Source organism: Girardinichthys multiradiatus, chromosome 22 (assembly GCF_021462225.1).
Source record: "Girardinichthys multiradiatus isolate DD_20200921_A chromosome 22, DD_fGirMul_XY1, whole genome shotgun sequence".
NCBI classification, from domain to species: domain Eukaryota; kingdom Metazoa; phylum Chordata; class Actinopteri; order Cyprinodontiformes; family Goodeidae; genus Girardinichthys; species Girardinichthys multiradiatus.
Window position 1 is genome coordinate 28,234,230 of NC_061814.1, and position 18,884 is coordinate 28,253,113.

Sequence of the window (18,884 nt, forward strand, 5' to 3'; positions counted from 1 at the left end):
CTTAAGCTGTGCTTTTGTAGATCTAATTGCAAACTTAATTTCAACAAAATCCTAAATATATTCTATTTTAAAGCATGTTTTAAAACATTTTTAAAGGCAGTGTTTCATCATCTTCACTCTTTAACTAAGAGAAAGGCGTAGTATTTCACAGTCGAGCATAAAGCGTTCTGCAAACATTCCAACCTGACTGAATCCCCACACCAAAAAAAGGGCTAAAGATCATCAAAGCACACACTGTAAAAAACAACTACACAATATAAACCTAAAAATACCATGCCCTCCAACAGTTTTCATGCCAGAAGAACCTTTCTACGTTTGTCACATTACATCCACAAACTCGGATCTATTTTATTGGGATTTTATGTGACAGAACAAAACAAAGAAGTACATGATGATGAACTAGAAGGGAAATTATGCACTCATTCTAAACCTTTTTACAAACAGTAATCTGAAAAGTGTAGCCTGCTATTTGTGTTTAGCCCCTTTAGGAGGGAGAATCTGTTGACTTTAATCATGCATTACTGAGACCTGACCTTTATGAAAAAGTGGCACATAACACGATTATGTATTCTGAGTTTAGCACAAGTCATGTAGGGATACAGCAAATAAGTGTAAGAATGTGCTCTGGACAGATGAGATTTAAACTGAACTTTTTGTTCTACAAGCAAAGCGTGTGGTCAAAAACTAACACTGAACAACAGACTGATAAAACCATGACTACAATAAAACATTGTGGTGGCAGCATCATGCTGTGGGAAGGGCCTGTCACCAAGGACATGGAAGCTGGTCAGAGTAGATGGGAAGATGGATGGAGTTAAATACCTGGTGGAAGCTGCAAAAGACTTAAGACCGGGACAGTAGGTCACCTTCCTGCAGAACAATGACGCTAAACATACAGCCAGAAATTGAATGGAATGGGCTAGATCAAAGGATTTCCATGTGTTAGATCAGCCCAGTCAAAGTCCACACTGATATCCATTTCACAACTTCAGGCAAGACTATTTTGAACACAAAATTTTTTGTAGTTTTATTTGTAAATTTTCTTTGAACTATTGGTCATTTTCCTTCTATTTTACAATTATACACAACTTTGTGTAGGTCAATCAAATACAATAGATTCAGATTTATTGTTGGAAAATTAGAAAATCTGAACAAGTTAAATTCACTATAATTCCCAAAGTGAGAAAAGCACAGATGATTACAGGGTGGTTACCAGGGTCAGGTGGCTTTGTGCAAGCAGGTTTATTACAAAGTAACATTACAGTAACAATTTCAGCTCGATTGAAATAAACAATACATAGACATGAATGCACATACAACGGCTAAATGGAGTGGCACTTCATCAAGGCCACACATCGCTGCGTAGTGGAGGAAACAAAGGATGAGCTGCTACAGCGAACAAACAAAAAGCTTGAGGATTACTTCTTCTACTTCTCCCATGTAGGAGATCAAAGGTTTCTGGAGTGCTTACTAGAGTTTAGCGTAATATATTGCATTGCCCTTTTAAATGCTAGGTGGCAGTATGACAAAGCACTTAAATAGATATTTGCAGTGCCTCAAGCGGTACGATATTGCACCATCTACTCCAAAACATCAGCAGGCATAAGTTACAGTACATTCAATTACTTTCAAAATGCTCTCCTGCTTTTTGCCTTTTATCTGTGAAGAAATGTTAATTTTACCATTAAGCATGGTTATTCCTAGATTTTTTTTTAGTGTTCATCAAACCTCTACAAGATTTGCATAAATAAAATTAAATACAATAAAAAACAATCTGACATTTTTCAGAAAAAATAAAATACATTAAAAAACCAACACACACTGGGCCATCAACAAGCCATTCGCACACATTATTAAACCATACTGCCTCTTAACAGAATATTTTACATCTTCCCAACAAATTAAATAACACTCAACACAATTGTAGCCTCTTAAAGTAGACATCTACAGGGTGCAACTAGCTTCAGGGTCATTGTTTTAAAGGCCACTGACTATCGCTTGGATCCCTTGGCCAGTTTGCTTGTGGAAGTGGTTCTCCTTTGAGGAGTGGGGATCTTGGATGGTTTTCCTCCGTGTTGGCGGGATGCAGAGCGTGGAGTTCCTCGTGTTGACTCTCCAACTGTCTCAGACACATCTGAACACACGGACTGGATGTCTGAGATGTCAAAGTCAGAGGCATCGCTCCCTCTGCGACTGCTGCCTCTGCTGCCGGCTTTACTTCCTGGTCGGCTGGAATTTTTTCTTGACTCTGGTAGCATAAAACCATGATGTTGGTAATGATGTAATAAATACACATTATAAAATAAAACAAAACATAAAATTAGCCATAAATAGCTGGATTACGTCTGTATGACTGGAAAGGTGCTATATAAGTTCAGTCCATTTATCATTTAAAGGAGCTACATCCATTAACATTTACTTTTCCTTCCCATAGAAAGTACTTCTGGATCAGTGCTTCTGTGTTCTTTTTCCTTCTCTGCTCTGTTCTCTCAAACCCCCAGTCGGTCGTGGCAGATGGCCGCTCACACTGAGCCTGGTTCTGCTGGAGGTTTCTTCCTGTTAAAAGGGAGTTTTTCCTCTCTACTGTCGCTACATGCATGCTCAGTATGAGGGATTGCTGCAAAGTCAACGCCAGTGACTGTCCACTTTCTCTACATGCTCATCCGGGAGGAGTGAATGCTGCAAGTCACTGACTGGATGCAATCTGCTGGGTGCCCTTAGATAGAAAAACCTTTTATCCAATTTGAATAAATAACTGAATCTGACTGTACTGTTCAATGGTTAGGATTAATTGGAATGTATGTACCTCACTTGAAATCTATATGATTCGACTGAATTGACATAGCCCATTTTAAACCTTTTACACAGTGCAACAGGAAACAACACTCACCAATTATTTTTACCTCTGCCTTCATCTCTCCCTGTTGGTTGGAGTAAGGGGGAGTCAGGTTTAGCCTGAACCGGTTCAGTTATGGTTGACGTACAAACACACCCTCTATTTCTGCTACCTGTGCGACCCGTTCTCTTTTCCAATGATTATAATCAGTCTGACAGAGAGAGGTTCCCCCAATCCTTGTGGTTTTTGGTATAACAATGGCCACCAGTGGGCTCTACATGGACAAACTTTATCAGTTTATTATTTTACTTAGTACCCCTACACATAGCACATTCTAAAAGGGTCAAACTCTAACACTCAGTAGTTTAATCTAATGTCCCCAACAACCCCGCACCATTCCATACCCTTTGTGAAGTGCCTTGAGACGACATGTGTTGTGAATTGGCGCTATATAAATAAAACAGAATTTAATTGAATTAATCTTTGTCCCCAAGTAAATGTGTGCACAGAGCTGAAAAGGTGTGTGTGATCAAGGTGGCCTACAAATGTGACAGACTTACACCAGTGGGTCAAAGTCCCAGCAAACTATTGTGAGAAATTTTTGGAAGGATACCAGGAATGTCTGACTCAAACCATTTTGTTTTAAATGCAGTTCTACCAAATTCTAAGCAAATCTATGCATATTCTCTGAAACATATCTTGTATTTAGCTGTGACCTTTTGTGGCATACCCTACTTGTGGAGGGTGTTAGTGACTTCTCAACATCTGTCCAGTCAGCAGTCTTCCCCATAATTGTATAGCCTACTGACCCAGACTGAGGCTCAAGAAACCACTGCAAGGGTTTCGAGTAAACTAGCTGATCAGAGTGTAGCACCATGAGTTTTCAATATTTAACTATTTCACAATATTCAAATTTTCTCTCACACTGAATTTTGGGTTTTCATGATATTTAAGCCATGATCATCAACATTTCAATAAATAAAAGCTTGACATATACAGGTCCTTCTCAAAATATTAGCATATTGTGATAAAGTTCATTATTTTCCATAATGTCATGATGAAAATTTAACATTCATATATTTTAGATTCATTGCACACTAACTGAAATATTTCAGGTCTTTTATTGTCTTAATACGGATGATTTTGGCATACAACTCATGAAAACCCTAAATTCCTATCTCACAAAATTAGCATATCATTAAAAGGGTCTCTAAACGAGCTATGAACCTAATCATCTGAATCAACGAGTTAACTCTAAACACCTGCAAAAGATTCCTGAGGCCTTTAAAACTCCCAGCCTGGTTCATCACTCAAAACCCCAATCATGGGTAAGACTGCCGACCTGACTGCTGTCCAGAAGGCCACTATTGACACCCTCAAGCAAGAGGGTAAGACACAGAAAGAAATTTCTGAACGAATAGGCTGTTCCCAGAGTGCTGTATCAAGGCACCTCAGTGGGAAGTCTGTGGGAAGGAAAAAGTGTGGCAGAAAACGCTGCACAACGAGAAGAGGTGACCGGACCCTGAGGAAGATTGTGGAGAAGGGCCGATTCCAGACCTTGGGGGACCTGCGGAAGCAGTGGACTGAGTCTGGAGTAGAAACATCCAGAGCCACCATGCACAGGCGTGTGCAGGAAATGGGCTACAGGTGCCGCATTCCCCAGGTCAAGCCACTTTTGAACCAGAAACAGCGGCAGAAGCGTCTGACCTGGGCTACAGAGAAGCAGCACTGGACTGTTGCTCAGTGGTCCAAAGTACTTTTTTTCGGATGAAAGCAAATTCTGCATGTCATTCGGAAATCAAGGTGCCAGAGTCTGGAGGAAGACTGGGGAGAAGGAAATGCCAAAATGCCAGAAGTCCAGTGTCAAGTACCCACAGTCAGTGATGGTCTAGGGTGCCGTGTCAGCTGCTGGTGTTGGTCCACTGTGTTTTATCAAGGGCAGGGTCAATGCAGCTAGCTATCAGGAGATTTTGGAGCACTTCATGCTTCCATCTGCTTAAAAGCTTTATGGAGATGAAGATTTCATTTTTCAGCACGACCTGGCACCTGCTCACAGTGCCAAAACCACTGGTAAATGGTTTACTGACCATGGTATCACTGTGCTCAATTGGCCTGCCAACTCTCCTGACCTGAACCCCATAGAGAATCTGTGGGATATTGTGAAGAGAACGTTGAGAGACTCAAGACCCAACACTCTGGATGAGCTAAAGGCCGCTATCGAAGCATCCTGGGCCTCCATAAGACCTCAGCAGTGCCACAGGCTGATTGCCTCCATGCCACGCCGCATTGAAGCAGTCATTTCTGCCAAAGGATTCCCGACCAAGTATTGAGTGCATAACTGTACATGATTATTTGAAGGTTGACGTTTTTTGTATTAAAAACACTTTTCTTTTATTGGTCGGATGAAATATGCTAATTCTGTGAGATAGAAATTTTGGGTTTTCATGAGCTGTATGCCACAATCATCCGTATTAAGACAATAAAAGACCTGAAATATTTCAGTTAGTGTGCAATGAATCTAAAATATATGAATGTTAAATTTTCATCATGACATTATGGAAAATAATGAACTTTATCACAATATGCTAATATTTTGAGAAGGACCTGTATCACTCTATGTGTAATCAATGTATATAATATACTGTAGGTGTCTCAATTTCTGAAATGACAAAAATATTGAACTTTTTCTCGACATTCAAGTTAGTTTTCTGAGGTGTACCTGAACATCCTTTGTGTTAGAAAAGCAAGATGAAATGTTATTCCGTTAATCCTAACAAACTGATGTAGATTAATTATTGTAATAACCTATAATTATTTACAAGGCCATTTGTTAATTATTCCTACAGCGCCATGTTAAGAATATTCATTACTTATAGCTGAATTAATTTTGGTAACCAACTAAACCAAAGCCATTCTTTGGAGAGACTTTTTTGTAAATGACAGACAACTCTGTGGCAAAACAAATACTGAAAAACCTGACCAAACCTGCTCCAAATTTTAGTTACTACTTAGTTCATTAGATAAACATTAATTTATTTTTTAACATTCAGCAAAAATGGAGAAATATCGAGAGTAGACTTACCACCAAGCGTCTGTGCTCGTGCTTTCAATACAGCAGTGTTGATCAAGGTTCCCTCCTCACCTGACTGAAATCCTTTGCCAGATAAATAGCCTGGAAGACGCAATTTGCTGCCTTGGACTGCTGCACCCTGTAAAACAAGCAAACAGGCAAAGAAACAGAAATAAGTTATACTTTCTCTTAGAAAATGTCATAGAAACTGTCCTCTCCAGTTGGAATTCACAACAAAATAAAAATAAAATCATAAGTGATGTTACTGAATTAGTTTTAAACTTGATTAAATATTTTTTGAAACCCTTTTGCAAGAACAACGGAGCCCCTGTGAGTAGGTGTTAGTATGAAAGGGTTAATAGGTCAACAAAGTGTTAGAAACTGTTAAAATTTCACAGAGCATATCAAAATAAAGCAGCCAGCTGCCAGATACACGTAGAAATTGAGGGCACGACTGAAAAGCTTTAAAATATATCAACCCAACTGAAATAGTTCTGGAAAGTCTTTCTTTCATTTAAGTTTTTTTGTAAGAAAAACAACACACATGCAACACACATCCTGCTAATATTGATTTAGCATATTTGTTTGAAATACAGTGGATCTCAGTTGGGTCACAAGCCTGAAGCAGTTTGCATCACATGCTGGTTTCAACAATACCTCTGAGGATGAACCTTGGCTTTCAAAGGAGTCTGATGATTTAAGAGGAGTGGAGGGTTTGCTGTTTGTAAGCCATGGCTTATCATAATTGCGGGTAATGTGCTGGGGACTCTGGGGAACGATGGCAAATTAAAAAACAAAAAAGTATGGATTTACAAATCAAAAACTACAAAGCACACTAGATGGAGGAGGTATGTAATATGTGTGGCAAAAAAAATCAAACAAAGTCAAGTAAATAAGTGAGATGAAAATCAAAGTCTTCAGTGAAGTTCCTAGTGGGTGCCTCCTCTCACCTTAGGAGAGCTGGTCACGGCAGGGTTTGCTGGAACTAGGCAGCTCTGACTTGAGGTGGATCTGTTGGGAGAGGCTCCTCTGGACGATGGCCGAGACCTCCGGCCTCTGTAGCGGAAGCTCGCCATTACCTGCGTTGCTCCCTCTGGGAGGATGAACTTCTCACGGAGTTCCACATTGGTCCGGCCTTTAGCTGAAAAATGGCATTCCAGAATTAGACATAAAAGATATAGTTCAACAGGGATGGTAACCGTCTATTTTTAATGTGTTAAGGGGGATGATAAGAAAGGTAATGATGATGATGGTAATAGTGATAACACTTTATTTTATTACTATCATGTCTCAATAACAATAACAATTTCACAGAATCTACTTTCAATAGTTTCCAGAACTCCAGAACACAATTGTTGCCGAAGCAAAGTTCAAATGAATGAGGTAATTTGCTTAAGCAAAACAAATACCCACATACATATCAAATAAATAATTGGAAACCTCTGACTTATGAAATAAAGTGTTAAGATGATAAGGTGTCTTTTGTCATGAAAGCAAGACTCATGCAACATCACATCTCACCCACATTGAATAACACAAATGAAAATGCTGCTGCAACTGTAGAGGAATACCGGTATACCTCAATAAATTACAATATGAGTAAAAAGTTAATATATTTCAGTAATTCACTTGAAAAATTAAAACTCGGATTATACAGACTAGAGACACACAGTGATATATTTTAGAATTTATTGTTATTATTTTTGATGTTTATAGCTTACAGCAAACCCACTGAAAGATATCTCCATGTGCTATTTAGTATTTGAACTTGAAACTTGGTTGTGGCTTGTTTTGCATGAATTACTGCATCAATGCAGCCTGGCACAAAGACAGTAAGCCTATGGCTCTGCTGAGGTATGGACTTCATAAAACACAGTGGACCAACAGCAGCAGATGACATGGGTCCCCAATTCATTACTGACTGTATGAACATTGCACTGGACATCTCCACTCTTCCTGCAGACTCTGGGATCTTGTTTTTCCAAATGAAATGTTAAAGTTACCTTTATCTTAAAAAAAAAAGGGGTTTTGGACCACAAGCAACAGTCCAGGAAAGATACTTTTGATATTGTCACTGGCAAAGGAGTGGCTTAATACAAGAAATGTAACAATTGTTGCTCATGTCCTGAATTCGTTTATGGTGGTTCTTGCAATTCTGACTCCAGCTTCAGGTTACAACTTGTGAATCTCCTCCAAACTCATTAATGGACTTTGTTCTACAGTGATCTTTACACTGCAATAATCTGTTGCCTGTGCATCCTTTTGTACCACACTTTTGCCTTTCACTTAACTTTCATGGATATACTAAAGCTTCTTTAGTAATGACCTTTGTGGGCTTAAGGCAATGACAGTCTCCCCATCAAGTCCAAGGTCAGCAGTCTTATCCATGATTGTTTAGCCCATAGCATGCTCATAAAATAACATTTCTGTATTAAACACTCCTTTTTACAACATGACATCATTGGCCTAATTTGATATTCTGACTTAATTGTGGGGTTTTCATTCACTCTAATCTATAATGATCCAAATTTACAGAAGAAATAAAATATAATGTAATATAATGAACCTATTAAATATATGTTTCACTTTCAGCATTGAGTTACTGAAATAAATCAACTTAATGAAGTTATAATTTATTAAGATGCACCTGCTATATTTTAATTTCTCAGCTACCGCTGTTTACTGTTTCCAACTGTAAAAGTGTTCAAGTTTTCGCAACTAATACTGGCAAAATGAATAGATTTCCAAAGACTATAAAATATAAACTGCAACGAAGAAAACAGTTAGGCTGCAAAAACATGCTGTTCCATGCAGTGTGAAGCAAAAAATCCCATCGTTTTAAAAGTGCAATGAACGCTACTTCAGTTTACAGTATGAAACATCTTTTCTAAAACCACGACATCAGACAACTCTGTATATTTAGAGTTGATAATGTCACATAAGCATCTTTTTATGATCCCCTTCTTGGCTGAAAAAGACAATTGGCATTACATGCTGGGAGAACATAAAAGCACATGAAAAGATTTTATTCTCTCAAGTCCTTAAATAATCTAAGCTCATGGAGAAAGTGACAGAAGGTGATGTGAGTCACACAAACAACTGCATGCATGAAAGCCCAGTGGCAGCTGACTGGCAGTGTAGCCGTTTTCTGTGAATGCAGTTCATTCACAGTGAGTGCTCACATGTTGCTAGGCTACAGAAGTTGTACACACCAGCACCAACACAAGCAGCACACACTCGGATGTGTGGACACACATACCGCTAGTGGGTTCATGGAGCAAGGTGAGAAAGTGTGAGATTTGCCAACCTATAGGTGACTGAGTAATTGAAGAGTTTGATTCCGAGCGCAACATTTTGCTCCCATGGTGATGGACTAGAAGAAACGATACCGTGTTCAGCAGCAGGAGGGTTAAGCAGGAGAAAAATAGATTGATATTATCAAAACAGAAAGCAGAAACATGAAGAGTACTAAAACTTTAGCTGCAGATGGTCAAAGAAAATTATGTACAGAAATGTCAACAATAGAGAGAGAGAGAGAGAGAGAGAGAAAGATAGATAGATAGATAGATAGATAGATAGATAGATAGATAGATAGATAGATAGATAGATAGATAGATAGATAGATAGATAGATAGATAGATAGATAGATAGATAGATAGATAGATAGATAGATAGATAGATAGATAGATAGATAGATAGATAGATAGATAGATAGATAGTTTGACTAGCCCTGGTGATGGGCAAGTTGAGAAACTCAAATATCCTGACTTTCTTCAGAAAAAACCCTACAATGAATCACAATGAAAAGTGTTCTCATAAAAAGGTTCCTGTGGCTGAAGAACACCTTAGAATACGAGTCAGCATTCTCCTGGGATTAACAGACCGCTGTTTCGAATAACTAATGCCAGCTGTGCAAATTGACCAATGCGAAACCTCATGTTCTTAAGCCCATAATTATTTTATCTTTGTTTATCTCACTATTTAAAAGTAGCTGCTCTCTCACAGAGTTTAAAATCCCCTGTCTACATACAATATATAATTAATGACCACTCATGAAAAGAGGGCTAAAATATATTTTGAATCCTGTTTATTACCGGTCTTAGAGAGATCAGTATTGGTAGGTCAAACTTTACAAAACCAGAGATTGGAAATCAGCCACATACCTATATTGAAATTAAAAATTATATTTTAGGCTACACAAAGGTTTTGAATATGGAACCTAGAAACTCATCCATTTCCAATCAAATAAGTACTGAAAGAGATACTAATATATTTCCATCACACTGAACTAATGAATCAGTATTTGGCATTATAAGGAATTTTATTCATGAGAAGTTATATATTGAGTGTAGACCCAGGTAAATAATCCCTATGCACCATTTTTGTTATGTATCATTCAAAAATAGTTAAAATCTGTGTATTACCTTCTGTTCTTATGAAAAAACAAACTTATCCAGTTGATCTGGACAGCTGTAATGTTTGCAATACAAAACAAATCTGACAGGGGATTATGAATGGCAGAAGCTAATCTTCAAGTAATCTGTAAGTGTAACATGGGAAGATATGTGAACAAATGTCATAACAGAATTTGAAAGAAAAAAATCACTCTTATACCCATAATGTTTGCTTTCTGTTATCCTCTCTGATCTCACCTCGACATGGATCATTCTTCACAAGAAACTCATCCAGGGCCATCCAGCCTCCCCCCACCCGCACCATTACGGTGCTGCGCAAAATTCGCACAAGACGCAGCTGCTGAGAGTCTCCGAACTGTGACGGGGGGAAGGAAAGCACAAAGATTACGTGTGAGAAACACTGAGCTCATTGTTGCTGCACAAAAGAAGCTGTGCAACTTTAAAAAAAACTGCTTCGTTGAATCATATTGATTAATTTGGCACTGATTTTAGAGGAATGAGATTATTTTAGTGAGAAAAAAAGCAGCCTTGTGAGCAGTCTGGTTTTCTTTTTCGCATAGTCACATAGATATGTAGACACACAAAAAATAAATGTATACTTTGTATTTTCAAACACATGAATAACAACAAGATTAACTGGGTTTCTTCTTTTTAGTGTGAGAAGGTGTTTTGACTTGGATCCATTGCTTTGAATTATTTTACTTCATTTGTTCCCCTAATAATCTGATGGTAAGCCTGACTGAACCATGCCTTCATGACTTTGTCATTAGTGAAATTTCGTGGTTGATTGATCTGTTCTTCAAACCAGTTCGTTGATTCAGTTTTTCATAGAGTGACAGTTCACTTCATATTTTTACTGTAAGATAAGTCAGGCCTGCAAGAGGGAAGAGTCAGTTGAATTGAGGCACCTTTATAGCTTGTGGTGCTGGGCAGCAAATGCAGCAGTTTCTCAAAGTGCTACAGCTTCAAAAACATCACTGAATGATGTATTATTTGTAACATTTCTGCACATGTAAGTTCTCACTGTAATAATCTCACTTCAATTTCAGTCACGTGGTTTAACGCATAACTGCAGGTTGAGCCTGTTAAAAAAGTACAGCTGAAGGCACATGATTATACCACCAGGGGGTACTAGTGTACAATAATTTGCCTTCACCTTCTCACATCATACAAACATTCAAACACTGAGCATTTTATGGACTTAAATGCTTCAAGCTTTATGAAAATGAAGACATGTCAGTTGGTGTTGCACAAAGACGTGCAGATGACAATCACAGTAGCATGCTTTTGGTCCATTAGCAGGCTGACGCCATGATCAAAGGAGCAAACATCCAACTCCTGCAACCTTTGTTGCACCTTCTACAACTACAATTTAAATGCTCAGAATGCACTGATGGCACTGATGCATATCAGATGCAGCTAGCTCTGCTAACACAGTGAGAACGAAATGAGGGAATGGTTGGAGTCATATCTGTCTAATTCACCACAGTGTGACACGCAGACATGACCAAACACTGATGATTCTCGTCCAACCTCCTATTATTGCTTCTCAAAAAATCTTGATAACTTTTATGATTATCGAAATGATTTAATGTGACTGGTGATTCTAATGATCAGAAACATTACAGGTGATGAAGTAAAACAAGGAAACAGCTAAAGAGTAACCATTTACCAGAATACAGCTTTCCAAAACCTCAACGTGTAGGTGGTGGGTAAGATTTTGATTTTCCCTGTTTGCTATTGTCTCATCGCCCATTAGGGAGTCATGTAAGCAGTGAACCAGACCAAACTGTCAAAAGAGTTATTTCAATTCATTGTTGAGTGATACATCAATACAAACTGTTGCATTAAACCACCTCTGGTACCCTAATCCCCTCTCACTAACCCCTTATCCCAGATGGACTTTTTCAACATATACAGTGCCTTGCAAAAGTATTTAACACCCAGTGAACCTTTACGTTTCGCCACATTGCAACCAAAATCTTTAATGTATTTTATTGCCTTTTTAATGTGAGACTGACACAACATAGCTTTATGTAAAAAAAGTTAAAACGGTATGAATACTTTTGGAAGGCACTCTAATATCACAGAAAGTGTTCTCATAAAAAAGGAGCAATAAACATATTAACATAAATTAAGTTGCCCAACTTTAAAGTTATTTCTCATAATTAAAAGTTGGCTGATGGATCAACCTTTGTCAGCTATTGTGGAGATCATTCCCATGATACTGAAGCATCAAAGCCAAGCAAACAGAAAGCATTATTAGATGCCCAGCTGATGAATTTATGCCAGTGAACCACTGAATACATGGGCTGAAATGGTCCTGGCCAACTAATACTGTATTTTCTGAAACTCAAAAGCAGATATACAGACTGGCTTCAGAAACAAATTTATCAGATGTTAATATAAATATATATATATTTTTATTTTCTACTTTTGAGTTCCAGTTTAATAACTGCAGCCAGGAATCTGGGCAGGAAGTGTTAACCGGACAGCAAACATGGTAAAAGCAGAAGAGCATAACAGCTTGAAAAGGAACAGAACAGACACATGAACACGGACGACTTTCACATGTACCTGGTTTCCAAGGTAGAACTGGTGATGAAAAAACAATGAGAAAATATTCAAAAGTTAGCAAACTTATGATTGATTTCTGCACATTTAGCACCTACCTTCATATGGACTTTCCAGAGAAAAAAAATCTGCTTTAGATAGAATTTAGCTCTTAAAAGACAGGCTGGTAAATTTATACTTACCCTGTATTTATTTGCTCCAATTTGCTCTACTTGGAATCTTTTTGGACATTTACATTTTGCGACTTGGCGCGTAACCTGCAAACAGACAGTTTATTACTGAATTTTTCTTGTAATAAAAAATATATAGAAATATATAGAACTCGGACCATGACGGTCTTGCATTACCTCATCTTCAATTTTGTCAGCATCTGTCAATGGCTTGTAGGCGTCTTTGTTCGGATGAAGAGCTGCCACAAACTCATAGTAGTCAATGTAACCGTCACCGTCTCTGTCGAATATGTCCGCCACGGCGCTCATCTCCAGACGGCTGGTCGGAAATTCTTTAGAGGAGCAATTGAACTGTATCAGAACTTTTGCACATTTTTTATATCAAAATTCCATACATTTCCAAAATGAAATTTCTACATTTCAAATTTAATGTTTTGCCCATTTTTGAAGTATAAATAAAAAAAGTTAATCATGAATTTACTGCGGGATTCTAACAGAAATGTAACTTTAAATATGACATCAGCAAAAACCACAGACTGGTAGGAGAAAGATGGATGGATGGATGGATGGATGGATGGATGGATGGATGGATGGATGGATGGATGGATGGATGGATGGAAGGATGGTTAAACTGAATTCCGGAGTTTTCCAGACAGCATGAGACCATTGTTCTGTGCATAAATAATTTTGCAAGTTGGTTGCAAGCTCTTCTTCTGGTGGTCTAGTGGACACTTACTGGATGATAGAATTCCCTCGATGAACTCCTGTCTGGTCACCTTGCCATCCTGGTCTTTGTCAATGCGGCGGAAGAAGTCCATAACTCGAGATTTTTTGTGGTTCATCCAGCGCATGTAGCGTTTCCGCCACACATCAAAGTCAAAGTTTGCGAATTCCTTTAACTAAACAAAACATGAAACCTGAAAGTAAGCACAGAGTTTAAAAAACATATGACTGCAACAATATTGAAGCCTTGATTTACCTCCTCCAGTCTATCCAGTGCATCGTTGAGTTTCCTCCTTCTGTCCAAAGCCAGCAGCCACACATGCTGCCACTTGGTTACTAGCAGGTTAACTCGTGGGTTCTTGGTTTCTATCGGAGCTTGTGTTGTTGATGTGTACATGGTTTGTGCTGCAGAGCGTTTTCCTGTAAGTGAAAGATAAAACTTCACATAAGAAAGAAGAGATTTATCATGACATCATTTAAGCTGCTAAAAGGAGGAAGATTAGGATGTTGCGTCAGCCTGCAGTGACTCAATGCTTTGCCAGATGCCTCAGATCACACTCTGGGTAGGAAATGAAAGGGATACATACTTCCAGCTCGTCCTTTGTCCAGCACAGGGATCTGTGATTGGATGTTGGGCTCCACAGTCGGTTTCCTTTTATGTGTTTTAGTGATTTTGTCAACATCTGGCTGCTTTCTGGTCATTTCCTCCATGAAGGTCTGCAGAGGAAAGTAACAGCTACTGTTTCTAACAGCCAAAAAAGTAGAACGGATTTCTTCAAATAAATCAGAAACAAATCAAAAGGAGTGTTTTTTTTAAGCAGTTTAAATTCACCTGGTGTTCTGCTATGAGACTTTTGATTTCTTCAATCTCCTGAGGCAGTGTCTCTCTGTCTCTGTCGTTTAGGTTGGTCTCAGCCCACTGCAGCCAGGTCAGCAAATTCTCCAACAGCTCCTGAGTGGCTAACAGCTCAGTAAGGGCCACAGCGAGTCGCTGCTGGTGCTGCCTGACCCAGGCCTGCACCTGTAACAACAGGATAACGCATGTAACTAATATGAACACCTCAGATCTGCCCCTTTACACATATTTAGTTACTTCCACAAAGGTATTTCAAAAGGACTTTAAATCTGGCCACATTTAACAGACAATGACCTGCATCCCAAGATATAATGTTTTTAAGACCCTGCTTATCTGTTATGATAAAAAGCTTTGTTTCCATGTGTCAATACATGTCAGAGTGGTTTTTAGAAACAAATGATTTTATAATTATAGAAATTCAGATACCACTCCAATATTAATTTAGAATGTATTACTTCAAATAATGCTAAATGATTGAAACTTAGGAAAGTACGTAACTGTGTTGCTGACTGGATTGAATTGAGTGCGTATTCCTTAGAAGACTAAATGCATGTAACCCTGAAGGAGTAAGCACTCCATTTTGGTTTCTCTGTGGGTTCACAGAAATAAGGTAGGAAAAAAAGAACACATTCTGTTTCTCTTATTAGCTATTTAACACAATGTGGTGACATGTCTACAAAAACCTCTTCTAAACTGCAATTAGGATGGTGATACCTGCTTCCCTGTAACTGAGGTTTGAATGCTGACTCACGAGAAATAAAGAGTCCAAAAGGAAGAACAGAGAGCAAGAAGAGAAGCCTGATCAACTTCAAAAGCAGGCTGGCAACCTTGTCAACACAGGGTTGCATAATTGTTTTCTGTGCAATGTATCGTTTTTGCATTTCAGCAAAGTTGAGCTTTGTTTTTCCTTAACACCCTGATGTGATCAGCCTTTTCGGTGACTTTTTTTAGAGTGTTTTTATTCCCTGTTTCCAATTTTGTTCCAGAGTCAAAGCTGATCCAACTAAGCCAGCCAGCACCTTTCCCTCAACACTATGACCTTCTGGCTGGAAAACAGCTCTTGCGCAGTAGATTCCCCTTATTAACTGATCTGAGAATCAAGACGGTGATAACCGCAAGTCTGGTTCACTGACAGATAACACTACTGGATCACAGTAAGATGTTCTGAATCTTCTGACAGGTCGGTGTCCTTAGTCCTTAATTACATGTAATTAATTTGACTGTGGATTATTCTTATTTTTTAAACAAACACCAGATCTTATTGCTTAAAAAATGTGATACAAAACCTCCCTCCCTGATAAGTAGAACTCATCCTTCAATAAAACGAAAAAATGTTTCGTAAATATACAAATGTGAATTTGTGTATTCTTGATAGAATCTTGACAAATTGGACAAGAAAGTGTGTTGTCAACCTAATGCATATGAGAGATGTGCATACCAGCTGCAAACTGACCTCTTCAAACCTGGCTTTAATGATGGTGTTCCAGTGCTTCATGGTCGTGATGGAGTCTGGATGGCATATGCTGAGAATAGCCTCCCCCATACCGGTTGCTTTATTCAGAGCCACTCGCTTTTCTTCCAACTTTTTCATTAACTCCTTAAAAACAGCAAATGGAAAATGTGTTTACATTTGAATTGGCTTATCTTCAGGAAACATAAAAATAAAACATTGCATGTGCATGTTTTCATGGGAGAGCAATGCGGAGCTATTTCAAAAAGATGAAATCATAGGAAAAATAGAGTATTCAGTTTTTGGCATTAAGGATGGCAAGGCTGACAGGCTGCAATTACATAGTCTTGACTGTTTATTCAAGCAAAAGAGGTCATTAAAAAATGTTGGCAAGCTTGATTTATTTCATAATATTGGGGGAAAATCATCAAATTGTACAATATAAATAACAACTATGGTAAAAGTGTTTCAATATTTCTATTAATGGAGAACAGGGTTGCTTAGATCCTGATCTCACAAGGCTTTTTTCAATTAATAAGTGAGTGTGCACATTGTAAAAGACATTAGAATGATGCATCCCTTTACCTGATTTATTCAAGGATAAGAGGCATTGATTGAAGTTGATTAAAAAAGAAATTTGAGTGTGATTGCACACAATAATTCTGATAAATAATTGAAAGAAGGTTCTTATGCTAGCTGTGCACTTGCAAAGCCACGTTCACCCACCAATCCAAACAGGGTGTTTTTTATTTCTTTTTCTTCTTTTGCGTCAACAATTAGCAACAGCTCTTAGCAGGTGGTAGTTGTTTATGCAATCTGCCAACTTCAAACAGCTCTGGTCTTTGAGAATGCAAAGTTTTTTTTTTATCTCTGGCTGTAACTTGCATATTATTTGCCTGATAGCATAGTTGCCTTAGCCAAAATAAAGTCAAAATATGACTTAGGCAATTATGTTATGTGGCTAACGACATGAGCAGCCTTCCACCTAAGTGCACGCATGCATATTACCTAATTTAAATGTGGGCAAACTGTGTTGGCGCAGAGAGATGCTATTTCAGGAGAGGTTGGACATGGTTTGCATGCATTTAGCATTTTTGCCCATTAAAAAAAAGACCAAAAAATATTCGAAGATATTTAAAAAATACATTAATGTTAACAATGCTTGCCTTGTGTTGTTCAATTAGCACTTGCAGAGCTTCCTCATCATCAGGCAGGCTACCATGAAAACGCAGACTCTGCTCGGCCTCAGCCAGCCACTCCAGCAGGATATGAACAGTGGTGTGAAATTCCTCAGCCTGCAGCCAGAAGACAAACATCAATAAGGCTCACAGAGCCAGTTTACCTTCCATGTAAAGAAGTGGAGGTTCTGCTGTACCTGGCATAGGGCCTGCTCCAGCCGGGCCTGCTTCGACACAGACAGGTTGCACACAGTATCCCAGCGAGTGCTGAGGTCCTGCATCTGGACTTTGACCCAAGAGGAGTCATCATGGCTGTTCTCGACAAGCTCTCTCGCGGAACGCTTAAGAGCCTGAACGCTCACAGGCCGCTTTCCCAGCTCCTTTTGGAAAACCTATAGTAACAAGTTCACAGAGGAAAAAAATCTGATGATGTATCAATATCAAGTTTGGAGTGTAAAGCACAGATTGTAAGATGAAAGTAGAAAGATACATGCTGTTCAAAACTTTTACACATAAAAATCTGAAAAGTGGGGTATGTATTTATATTCAGCCCTCCTGAGTCAAAACCAGTTGTGTTTTCTATAATCTTTTCACATCTACAGAGTTTTTGCCCAGTCTTTTCTGCAAAATAATTAATGCTCAGCCACACTGAAAAGATTGCATCTATGATTTTTCAAGTGTTACTGCACATTTTGACCTGAATTTAGGTCTGGACTTTGACTGGACGACATAAATATGATCAGATCTATACCAGTCATTTGTATTTCTGGTTGTATGCTTAATCTTGTTGTCCTGCTGAAAGGTGAACCTCCGTCTCAGTCTCGAGTCTTTTGCAGCCTTTGACATGTTTTCCTGCAGGATTGCTCCGTATTCAGCTCCAACCATCATCTTCTTCAACTTTGAACAGCTTCCCTGTTACTGCTGAACAAAAGCATCCACGCAGCATGATGCTGCCACCGCCATGTTCTTCAGATTTGTTTTGTATTTCAATCCAATGTATCCTTTTTTTTCCCCTTCACAATTATGCACAACTTCATGTTGGTCAATTAAATCAAATTTTGTTCCAGCGGTCTGAATACTATTACAAGGCATTGCAGTTGTTTGGACATGTGGATGTTTAACACACTGCATTAAACAAGCAAACATACAACACACAGGCAACAAAACCCCAAAATCATTTTTTGCAGAATGACAATGCCATCTGTTAGGTTGCTTAAATACAGCTTTCTTTACAGCCCAACCCTTGTGTGGTTTATGTACCAATAGGATTAGAAAAAGCCATTAAAAATGATGAAAGAAAAAGGGCGGTGGTGCAGAAGTGAAAACCTTTAGATGTTTTTAAAGTTAGCTTTTGTCAGTGCTTCTCATACCTATAATCAACAGAAGAGTGACATATTCTGTATTGTTGGTGTGCTGTTTCTACCTTGTGGTTGTCTATCAGGTTGAGAACCAGGTCTATGTCTCCATGTACTGGTTGGTCATCAGCCAGCTGAGGTTCCACTTTATATAGCCAGTCGATAAGAGCCTGGAGGGCGTCCGTAAACTGACCAGAGAACAGCAGGGCCTCCTCCAGCTTGTTTTGTCTGCAGGTGAACACAAATGACAAATAAAT

The 18,884-nt window shown here is 38.6% G+C and overlaps 1 protein-coding gene across 1 annotated transcript in view; it reads right to left on the bottom strand.

The window, feature by feature from the left end:
* Positions 1-1,218: 1,218 nt before the first annotated feature.
* dst (dystonin) overlaps positions 1,219-18,884 on the bottom strand; it is a 141,598-nt gene continuing 123,932 nt past the window's right edge. Inside the window, exons 82-99 of the mRNA XM_047351559.1 lie at positions 18,696-18,855; positions 17,470-17,664; positions 17,261-17,389; positions 16,098-16,241; positions 14,621-14,809; positions 14,376-14,505; positions 14,045-14,208; positions 13,802-13,964; positions 13,243-13,397; positions 13,078-13,152; positions 12,899-12,916; positions 11,994-12,110; positions 10,559-10,676; positions 9,214-9,279; positions 6,857-7,047; positions 6,564-6,674; positions 5,919-6,045; positions 1,219-2,248 (exon numbers count right to left, since the gene is read on the bottom strand). Of these exons, the coding sequence (XP_047207515.1) occupies positions 1,992-2,248; positions 5,919-6,045; positions 6,564-6,674; positions 6,857-7,047; positions 9,214-9,279; positions 10,559-10,676; positions 11,994-12,110; positions 12,899-12,916; positions 13,078-13,152; positions 13,243-13,397; positions 13,802-13,964; positions 14,045-14,208; positions 14,376-14,505; positions 14,621-14,809; positions 16,098-16,241; positions 17,261-17,389; positions 17,470-17,664; positions 18,696-18,855 (2,509 nt within the window). The 3' untranslated portion in view covers positions 1,219-1,991. The remainder of the gene's footprint in view (positions 2,249-5,918; positions 6,046-6,563; positions 6,675-6,856; positions 7,048-9,213; positions 9,280-10,558; positions 10,677-11,993; positions 12,111-12,898; positions 12,917-13,077; positions 13,153-13,242; positions 13,398-13,801; positions 13,965-14,044; positions 14,209-14,375; positions 14,506-14,620; positions 14,810-16,097; positions 16,242-17,260; positions 17,390-17,469; positions 17,665-18,695; positions 18,856-18,884) is intronic.